The 10,594-nt window shown below is 49.5% G+C and overlaps 2 protein-coding genes across 2 annotated transcripts in view; both read right to left on the reverse strand.

The window, feature by feature from the left end:
- Positions 1–3,453, reverse strand: part of USP4 (ubiquitin specific peptidase 4) — a gene marked incomplete at its 5' end in the record, with an annotated part of 44,551 nt that extends 41,098 nt beyond the window's left edge. The window contains 3 exons of the mRNA XM_084292589.1: positions 2,726–2,856; positions 3,049–3,176; positions 3,305–3,453. Coding sequence (XP_084148715.1) covers positions 2,726–2,856; positions 3,049–3,176; positions 3,305–3,453 — 408 coding nt within the window. The remainder of the gene's footprint in view (positions 1–2,725; positions 2,857–3,048; positions 3,177–3,304) is intronic.
- Positions 3,454–7,888: 4,435 nt separating this feature from the next.
- Positions 7,889–8,905, reverse strand: GPX1 (glutathione peroxidase 1). The gene is made up of 2 exons (XM_084292947.1): positions 8,634–8,905; positions 7,889–8,527 (listed from the first exon to the last, which is right to left on the reverse strand). The coding sequence occupies exons 1-2, from the start codon at positions 8,853–8,855 to the stop codon at positions 8,162–8,164; spliced, it is 588 nt and encodes a 195-aa protein (XP_084149073.1). The 5' UTR covers positions 8,856–8,905; the 3' UTR covers positions 7,889–8,161.
- Positions 8,906–10,594: the final 1,689 nt, after the last annotated feature.

A 10,594-nucleotide genomic window follows, 5' to 3' on the forward strand; every position in this document is an offset into this window, starting at 1 on the left:
CTAAGACTTATTGTAAGAATTTGGCAAAACTACGCTTCCCTTTTCGGAGCTTTTATCAGGTAACATAAGATATGAAAGGTTGTTTTTTTACAGAAGGATCTTCAGTATTTTACTGTTACAACAGGAACAGAAAGTAAAAGTCAGGAAAGTTTTTTTTTGTTTTTTTTTTTTTTTTAAATATGCAAAGGAACCCATTCACAAGCTCTCAGCTTTTTTTTAGAAGAAATTTTAGTATATGGGACTTCTTGGTTTCTGGCATTCTTGACTTAGAAACAAGTGAGAACTGCATTTAGAAATGGAGGAACTCTTTTCAAGGAAAAGTTTCTGATCAGATTACTGCATCTATTCATAGAATTTGGGGTGGAAAGAACAAAGACCATACAGTTCCAGCCCCCTGCCCCCAGCCCCATCCAGCCTGGCCTTGGGTACTGCCAGGGATGGGGCAGCCACAGCGCCTCTGGGCAGCCTGGGCCAGGGCCTCACCACCCTCTGAGTGAAGGATTTCTTCATTATATCTCATCTAAACCTACCCTCTCTTAGTTTAAAGCCATTACTCCTCCTGGTCCTATCACTACACTGCGTGTAGGCCTCCGTTAGATACTGGAAGGACAGATGAAAGTCTCTAATCACCTGCAGATGTCTTTTAAAAAAAGTCTCTCCTCAGCTAGCTTGCTCTCTGTGCAGTTTGCCAAAGTAGAATTTGAGTCATCCCATTAGACATTGCTGTTCTCAGAGTGCTGTCCAAGTGCTGAGGAAGCACACTGGTGCTGACATCCAAACTCACTGCTCTACAGTTTGTACATTACCACACTCTGCATTGGATCATTTATAGGGACTGTCCCAAAAACACGGTTTGGAATTCTGAAACAAAACGAACCCCAAACAAATCTGATCTCCCCGTACTTGTCATCAGACACACAGTAATGGAAGAAATCCCAACTTGCAAAGTTAGGAAGATGCTTGAAAAATAATTACTTTCAAAATCTTACAGATACCCTGATGCATAAATTATAGTTGACCTACTTTTAGGAAAAGGATTAGAGCACTCAAGGATCACAAGTGCTTTACTTCCAATGCCATCTAGAAAGCTCTCACCAGACACCAGCCAGGTTACACTCAGGTGCAGTACTGTGGCTTGCATGCCCCACTGATGTTTCCTTTTTTTTTTTTTTATATCCCTCAAAATTACTATTCCCATATATTTTAAGATGGTTTCTTTTAGACTGCAAGACCTACTTCAACTAGTAAATTAATGACATAGCCTGAAACTCTCACAACAATTCAAGACTTTAAAAATAGAGGTATTTTTAACTGGACCATGATAACTCAGCATCACTTGTCTGTAAAACAACACCGTCTCTAAGCTCTAGCACTCAATAATTATAGTACTGAAAACTTGCACCTGATACCCCATGAAAAGAAGATTCATACACTTCAACCTGTCACCCAATCGTTTCCCCAACAGATTCCAAACTTGCTGCCCAAATTTTTCAGAAAAAAAAAACACATCTAACGATACACCAGGTTTTGTAAAAGTGATCAGTCTGTCAATGAAAGAAAATCTTCCTTACTCATGAAGACAGCGATCATTTATAGTATTATTTTTTTTCTCTGTATATATTTTTAAATCCAGAATTAATATTTCTATTAAAAAATAGATCTTTATATGGTATAATTCATTTCCACCTGCTTCTAGGGAGTTCACACTGTTCTACCACAGCAGAGCGAACGTGGGGCTACCTGGTAAACGTCGGAAAGGAGAAGCTGAGATCATTTACGCTTTGTGAAGAAGTCAGAATTTCCTACTACGTAGAATTTGTGACCCACACGGAATGACAACATTCCAGCATCACTGATCAGCACTGAGTGTGCCTGCAAGAGAGGAATCTTATTTCCTTTTTCCATTCTGGTGCCACCCTTTCCTACACCTCGCTTACCTTCAAGCAGACCTTACCGTAGCACAACGTCACTTAAACACACACAATACTCATTCTGCACATCAACACCACTTGCTTGGTGTAGCAATTAGTCTTTATGAACCCCACAAACTGGCACTGCCAGTTACTTAAGCCAGCACAAAAGCCTAAGACTAAAATGAGAACAAAACTCCTTTTACCTGTAAACAACTGTCTGAAAGATTTAAAGAGAATGAGTAGTGGATCGGACTTTTCAGGACAGCTTAGATACTTATGATTGCATTCCTGACTACTTGCAGAACAAAAACAAGAGCATGTTACAAGCTTAGAGAAAACCACAGGTCTGTCTCTTTTCTTCTAATTTTAGAGTACCAAAGTTTCTGAAAACAAGAACCACCTTAAACTCCAGAGAAAGTCCCCAAGCCATTTGTATTAGAAGGAAGTTTATTCCAATGCTTCATTCTGTCCCAAAAACCTGACAAGCGTGACTAAAAACCTGCACTCTTCAGTAAACTCACGTTCTTCAATAAACTACTCCATGCAACTACACTGCTCCAATCATTAATGTAAAAAGGTTCCTAGAAAAGGTTAACGGCTCGCACCCCACATAACCCATCAGCCGTGAGCATTCAGGTGTTTTAACAGCAATGCTGTAGAGTCATGTTTTTCAGACAAGACAGACTTGCTGTTATTCTCTCCAGAATGGTTAAGCATCCTCTCTTAACTCACATCAAGTAAAATAACCACCACCTAAGCTGTGTAAAGATACAAAAAGCGTGACGAACAGAACACACTCCACCCATACTTACTTTCCTCACAATAGGCTGCTGTCCGTCTATGCAGCCGTACCACGCTACCAACTTATTCCAGGCCTCAGTGGGAACCAGCACGTAGTCCAGTTCATCGATGAGGTGTTCTTTTAAACTCTGCGTTTCCGCATCTGAAAGGGAAACGTAAAAAAGCCGGGTGTAAAAGCGAACTCTTCCCTGTCAAGGGAGTAAAAAGAAATTCTTCAGTCCCAGCAGCTACCGCAGCCCCGAGAGCCACCCGTGAGCGTGCCGAGGCCCGGGGCCGTTACGGAGCGCTCGGCCCCCGGCGGAGGGCCCCGGTTGGGCCCCGCGGCGCCACTCACCGCTGAAGAGCCCCGAGTTATCCACGGGCCCGGGGAAGAGGCTCGGGTCTCCCACGCCGAACATGTCCCAGCTGTCGAAGCCCACGAACTTCTTCCACTGCTTGAACCAGCTGATGTCCACCAGGTACCTGCAACGCACGGCGCAGCCCCCTCAGCGGCGCGGCCCGGCTCGGCTCGCTCCCACAGGCCTCGCGGCCCTTAGGGGGGGGGGAGACGTGAAGAAAAAGGAGGACACCGGCAGCCCGGCCGCACTCACCAGGCCTCCCCGGGGCGCAGCGCCGTGGCCAGCAGCGCCCGGAGCTCTGCCCGCTGCACCGCCGTGTCCGGCCGCGCCCCGCCGCCCTCGGCCGCCGCCATCTTGGTGCGCTCGCCCCGCCGCTGCCGGTGGGCGGCCCGCGTGCGCATGCGCGTTGCGAAGGGAGGGGGGGGTTGAGGGGGTTGGGGGGGGCTCAACGGTCAGCCCCGCCTCAGCGCGACCTCCGCGGGGGCGGGAAGGGGAGGGGAGGGGAGGGGGAGCCGCCATTTTGTCCCTCTGCTTAGTGGAGGGGGGGGCGTGTGACAAGTTTAGTTCCATATTTTATCAAATCATAGAAAACCCGAGTCGGAAGGGACCCGTAAAGATCACGGAGTCCAACTCCTGGCGCCACAGAGGTCCACCCAAAAATTCAGAGCACAGTCCAAACGCTTCTTAAATCCAACAGGCTCGGTGCAGTGACTGTGTCCCTGGGGAGCCTGTTCAGTGCACGCCAACCCTCGCCCTGAAGAACCTCTTTGTGATGTCCAGCCCTATTTCATGAGGGACAGATCCCCTCGATGCTGTTTCCACCTGTCATGCTTGTTTTCTCCTCCAGCTGTCTTGCTGGAGCCCTCTGCTCAGGGCGCTGGCTAGGGAAGGGGATTTCACATTGGAAGGAGAAGGAAAGAGCGAACAGATCTGAGTAATGGGCCAAGGAGCTCTCAGGGGCTGGGAAAGTGTCTCTGGAAAAAACTTCTTGGGAAGAGATTTGGGCATTTGTCGTTATTGTAGCGTGTCCCAGCAGGGAAGCTTCATGTTTATGGAGCATGGGCTTGACCAGTGGGAAAAGCGGGGGGGGTTCAGGTGGTGATTCAGAAATGCCAAAGAAATTAAATACCAAAGAAATCCTTTTTCCTCGCCGAGAAGACAGCAGGGCCAATGTGAATATCTGCACAGAGGAATGTGCTCCTGGCACGGGGGCAGCTCTGCAGGTGGGCTCTGCTGCCCCACAGCCAGGTCTGGCCATGCTGCACCCACCGGGGGGAAGCTGTTGGTGTGGTGACTGCTGTGAAAGCCTATTCAGTTCATATTGAAGAAGATGACAATTTCCTCCTTCCAGCAAGAGCAGATTTCTGTTACTTCTGTTTTTCTCAAAGGGCAGTGCCCCTTTGGATTTTCAAGAACCCAGTACACCCTGTTAGGACAAGGCTGGGTGTGTTTTTAAAATGAGTCAGCTCTTCTGAGGTAATGCTTTTACATGGCTGACCTCACTGCTAATGAATTACCTACTCCTAATACAAAGCGTGGTAAAGAAAACAGTCTCATTCATAGCTTTCTGAATCAGAACTAGAAATGACATTATTGCAGTTTCACAGTAGATACGGGGGCAATGTCTTCTCTTGTCTCTTTTGAGTGCTGTCTTTTCATCCATGTAGTTTCCTGTCCTTTCTTGTCTCCAGCTGAAAGCTAAACGGCTGTTCAGCTGCCAGAGAGGTACCAACAGGAACAAAAGCTGTTCTTTTCAAGCACCACCCAGTTTGAGGTCAGCATTTTCTACCTGCCCTGCTATGGCAATGATTATAACCAGTCTGTCTTAAAGTTCCTGCATGCTCATCCGGAGGAATTATAAATAGCTGGGAACTTTTTAACAGGCAGAGAAAAGTCTTATGCTCCACTTGATGTCATTTCTGTTGTATAAACACTTCAGACCACCACAGTTCCTCGATCATGGTTTCAGCACATGCCTTCGGGTTCAGTGTGCAGAGCATTAGGAAACCCAGGAGAGGGAGATAGGAGCAGGAAGGGAAAATTTTCTTTGCAGCTAGTTAACGCTTCTGACAGGTTCATCTCCAAACTTGTTAAAAGGTTTAAAAAAGTTGATGGCAGCTATCAACAGCTTAGAAAGGGGGCGAGGGGGATCATGAGGTGTGTGGGGAGGAGGGCAAAACACATTCTCTAGAAAGGTGGGAAAGATGGGACTGATAAGTAGAGGAATGGAAAACCGGGGAGAGTGCTAACAGAGGAAGTGGCTGTTTGCAGATAAGTGTTGAAGTAGAAAGGTGTAGGAGTGTAGATATGAGACAGATATGGAAAGGGCAATGTCTTCAGGCCACAGAAAGTATGCTACAGTAGTATTTATTCTAAGGTGTCCTACTGAGTCAGTCTCTTTCTCTCTTAAATTACAAAAATAGAACTCTTTTATATTCACTGAGGAATCAGCTGGCATTCTTTGGGTGTACCCTGAGTTTAGAGCTGCTACCTGTAGTGAAATTTCCTCCCACATGGTTAAAACTCATTTGAGCATGAAAGCCTGCATGGGGGCAGTCCTCTTCTGTATGTCCCTGAGGAACATTTCCAGCCTGCAGGCTGCACTTTCTACCACAGCCTGCTTTTACCCCAGAAGCCAGCCATTGTGGGGAATGATGAAACCAGAGAGGAAATAACAAAGGGAAGAGGCTTTTATCTGCTCTGCAGAGTTGCTTCTGGGACTGCAGCGTGCTTACACTGGGATTGTTTGTTTTCCTACTGGCATTGCTAATTTTCATTCTGGAATAGCATCACTGGACTTTGGTGCAACTTTATCTGTCCTGGAGCTGCTGCTTTGCTTTGCTGCTCTAACAGCCCCAGCAGCCAGACCTTAAATAAATCCCTTGGCCGTTGGCACGGACTGATCACCATGTAAGATGCACTCTTGGTCAGCAGGCAGGGATCCTGTTTAGCAGAGAGCTCCCTTTTGGCAGGGCTGCCCTGGGACCAGCAGCAGGTGTTATATTCTGCTCTGCTGTGGGGCTCAGCAAGGGCTGCAGCCTGGTACAGAGATGGCAGAGTACACGAGGTGTCCCTGCAAAGGCTCCTGTTCAAACATCTGGTGAGCCAAGATGAAGGAAATGCCACAGTTCGTGTTGAATACAATTTTAAAATACAGTGCAATGAGTAGCAGTTCCTGCTGCCTGTGAGCTGCTGTACTCTCGGCGTATTTCAACATCCTGTGTTAATTAGGGAAGTAGATTTACTGCAAAATTAACACACCAAATCAAGCAGCTTCAGCCCCAGAGCTGAAATAGTTACTGAAAACATCCTGTTTTTCCACAAAGCTGTACTGGAAGTTAAGAAATAGCCCGGTGAGGATTGTGCAATCTGAGTTCAAATCTTGATTACTCACAGGCAGAAGTAAGCAGGGTGGAGCCGGCTGTAGGTTTTGCTGTAATGCATCAAGCCCAGCACCAGTCAACCCAGCAAAGGCCTTGAGTGTACTTGCACTAACAAAGCAGGCAGAAAATCAAGGAGGTAAGAAGCTATGGACAGGAGAATAATAAATAAATAAATAAATAAATAATAATATTAAAGCTAAAGTTTAATTATGTAAACAGTGTGTAAATGATAAAGCTTAAAAGTGTTGTGCCTTCCCTTCAAAAGCTGCAGTTCCTAGTTTGGGTTTGTACCCCTCAGTTCAGCACCAGGTTTATACCCAGTGCTACAAGGCCTTGTGAGGAGTAATTTGTACTGAAAATGTGCTCACAGAGATGTTTAAGGAGTGAAAATTTACCTGCAGAAGGACCTGTGCGACTGCCCAATCTGATGGCAAATAGAATTTGGCACAGGTTCATGGTTTCCAGGAGAGAACCACTGCTAATTTCAGCCATTCAGCAGCATGTTGTAAACCCTGCATCACTGCTCAGGACCACATCAGGATTGTCAACAACTACATGAAATATGTCAGCTTGGTGCCCGTCAGGAGTCAAAAACATGTCAGGAAAGGAATAAAAACAAAATAAAAACATTGCCTGAACCCTGGTTCACCCACGCTTTGCATGTTGCATTCCGTTCTTTGCCCAAAGGTCAGCAATGACAACCTGAGGTAAAGCAGTTTCTGCAGGAGAAGCAGGCTGATATTCTGTGCTGGAAATGAAAGAACCACTCCTCTGCGTAATTCCCTGCATTGCAAGGTGATGTGGGCTGAATGCCAGACTGGGCAAGTGTGTGGAAAGCCCAACACATGTTGGGCTGCCTCCAATACAAAATGTGACAGCCACAGGAGATAGCTGGGCCAGAAAGGAGGCAGAGGTGCTGTGGATGCTGCTGTGGTTCTGAGTCTTCCCAGTTTCTCCTGGAAGAGGACAAATAATAAGACAGGCCTTGGGCAAAGGCTGCTCCTCCCCGTGCCCCTTGCCAGTGTGGGCACAGCAAGCAGGACGAACCACGTGGTTGCTCATCTGCCTGAACATTTATTAACCTGTCACGGACTGCTCCTGGTGTCTGTGCTGAGGGTCAGCCAATTTAAATTCATCCTTGGCTGCCTGCCCCCATGCCTCTCCTAAACAAGCCTCAAGGCCCACTAAGCTGTTTTGCAAGGTATCAGTTCTGCGCCAGGCTCTTGTTCTGCCACCTTTGTTTTGCACAGGGTGAGATACGACACTGATTCAGAGGTTGCAAAAACTGCAAACCATTTCCCCGTCCCGCTGGGCTGTGTTTGTGTTCAAATTGAGCCTGCGTTGTTTGAGTCAGGCCTGCAAGCACCAACAGGACCCGACAAGTGTGTAACGCAGCAGCCATGTTCTGCCCAACTCACCCAGATTTAACAAGCAGTAGCATTAAAGAAAACACTTTTTTGTTGGTTTGTTTTATTTTGTTTTTATTCAGAGAATCACAGTAAGCCACTGAGACTCACAGGCTGCTTTCCCTAGCATACTTTTCCAAACATTCACATGCAATTTTTGAAACATCAAGTACACTTCAAGGATTTGGAAGATGCACCATCACAAGCAAAACTTGCAAGGACATTGGAATTTCTGTCAGGGTAACAGCCCCTTCCTAGCAAAGCGGGCACGAGCTGAGGGAGCAGGGCCGGCAGGGCAGCAGGTCCTAAAGAGCTCGGCTTTATTGCAGAGCCTCCTTGGGGACTTTCTGAAGTAGCAGCTCGATGTCATCCTGGATCTTGATGGTTTCGAAGTGCCGGCTGTAGCGCTTGAAGGGCACGCCGTCGGGAGCGATGAGGAACTTCTCGAAGTTCCAGGAGATGTCGTTGCGGCGCACGGGCGACCAGATGATGTACTGCGGGTTGGTCATCAGCGCCGAGGGGTCGTCGTGCGGGAAGGGCAGGGCCTCCTTCAGGAAGGCGAAGAGCGGGTGGGCGTCCTTCCCGTTCACCTCGCACTTCTCGAAGACGGGGAAGTTGGGCTTGTACCCGTTGCCGGGCCGCACGTGCTCCAGCGAGCGCAGGATCTCCTCGTTGGTGGCATTCTCCTGCGGAGACAGAGCCCCCCCGTCATCACACCCCGTCACACCCCATCCGTCCCCTCGCCCCCGGCTCCCTGCCCCTCTCCTCACCCCGGGGACCCGTCCCCAGTACCTGGTGGCCGAACTGGTTGCAGGGGAAGCCGAGGACTTGCAGCCCGCGGGGCCCGAAGCGGCGCTGCAGCTCGTTGAGCTGCAGGAAGTCGCGGGTGGTGGTGCCTCAGAGCGACGCCACGTTCACCACCAGCAGCACCTTGCCCCGCAGCGAGCCGAGCGGCAGCGGCTCCGCCGCGCCCAGCGGCCGCGCAGAGATCCCCGCCAGCACCTCAGCCGCCATGGCTCCTCACCCACCGACCGACAGACACAGACACACCGACAGACTGACGGACAGCCCCACGGACAGCCCCACAGCCCGCCCCGGCCCGCCCCAGCCCGCCCCCATCGGGCGGAGGCGATGGGAGCCATAGGGCCGGGCCTCTGGGGCCCCTTTTGCAATTTTTCTGCGTCTCCAAAGCGAGCTTTTTTTTTTTTCTCCTCTTGCTTTGTTTATTTATTTATTTATTTTCTCCTTTCTCTTTTCCATGTGTTTTCTCGGCAGCGGCTGTGCTCTTCAAGGATTTGTGCCGGTCCTGGGTGGGCTCCGTGGCCCTGTCCCCACTGCAGGCCGTGTGGCCCCACTGCCCTTCTGTGGGTGTTAGTGCTGAAATCTCGCCCTCACACACATTAATGTTTGTTGCAGGCCCTTGTTCCATGTAACGGGTTCAAAAATGGTGTCAGGGAACAGCGAGGGTGGGCGCGGTGGCTCAGTCCCTGAGGTGGATTAGCAGGGACCAGAAGCAGGGATGTTGGCTCCAGCGAGGGAAAGATGGGAGCCCCTGCCCAGGGTGGGCATCTCCCTGCCACGATGGGAGCTCCGCTTGGTGCTCCCAGCCTGAGCTCTTTGCTCACAGGAGCTTCAAGGGCAAACGGCTGCTTATCAGCATGGCCCCGAGCCAGGGCAGCCTGGGCCCCAAGCAGCGGGGAACTTGCTATTTTCTCACTGCCTTTCATGCCGGGTTTTTAGGGACTCACCCCAAAATGCCAGCCGTGACTAGCTGCCACCACATAGCGTTGCATCTCTGATCCACATTCCCAGGTTCCTCAGGGTTTTGCTTTCGGCTACTCTTGGCATCTGCCCCAGCGGCTGGGAACTGAAGTAGTTCCCGGCTGCAAGGAGTTTTAGGGAGTTTTAGACTTGGGTGATGATCCTGCACCTTCGGGGACTTGTGGTCTTTGCAATGTGCTGCAGCACTGATAGCAGAAGCCGTGACAACTGTCTCAAGATCAGGAAGTCCTGAGATCAGATCAGCCAGAAAATGTCTGATGGGGCGAGCAGAGAGAAACACATGACCCATGTTTTTGAGTAAATTGACAGTTACGGCCTATGCAAGATTCATCGTCCTCCTCTTGGACACAGCGAGCCACCGTGGCTTGTAGAAGAGGAATTTCTCTTCGGGTTTTGTTGCTTGCTCAGACCGGCACCATCACTCCTTAGTCTGGACTTGGGGATTTCTTCTGGAGTAGGGAGTTTATTTCTGGGGCCCTGCTTTTCTAAAGGGCTTTCCATTCCTTCGTGGGCAATCTTTAAGGAAACTAACCAAGTAAGATGAACTTCCTTTTTGGCCCTGAGCTATGCCCCATGCCTAGGCACATGCTGTGGAGCCAGCTTAACTTGGATCCAGAGAAGCGACAGGAGCTCTCTGGGGACAGGATGGGCTCCAGGGACTCCTCTTGAGATGTCTGACAAGTTATAACTCTCCTATCTGTCAGAAAGCAGATTAGTGCTGTTTAACAGCAACAACGGTGAGTAATCACGTAGGCCATGAAACACCTTCCTGACTCCCACAAGGCCTTTGCCTCGCTCTTGGCATGGGACTCTCCCCCTGCGCCAGGAACTCCTCGCTCGGCAGGGGCTGGCACCTCACTCTCAGCTTTTGCCCCTTTCAGACCTCCTGGCCTGGCTCGGAGCAGCAAGCTTCCCTTCCCTAATTCTGTTTTGCCCATCCATGTCCTCGTTTCACTGGAGCAAAGGCAGCT

Source organism: Netta rufina (genome assembly GCF_964035555.1).
Source record: "Netta rufina genome assembly, chromosome: 10".
NCBI lineage: Eukaryota > Metazoa > Chordata > Aves > Anseriformes > Anatidae > Netta > Netta rufina.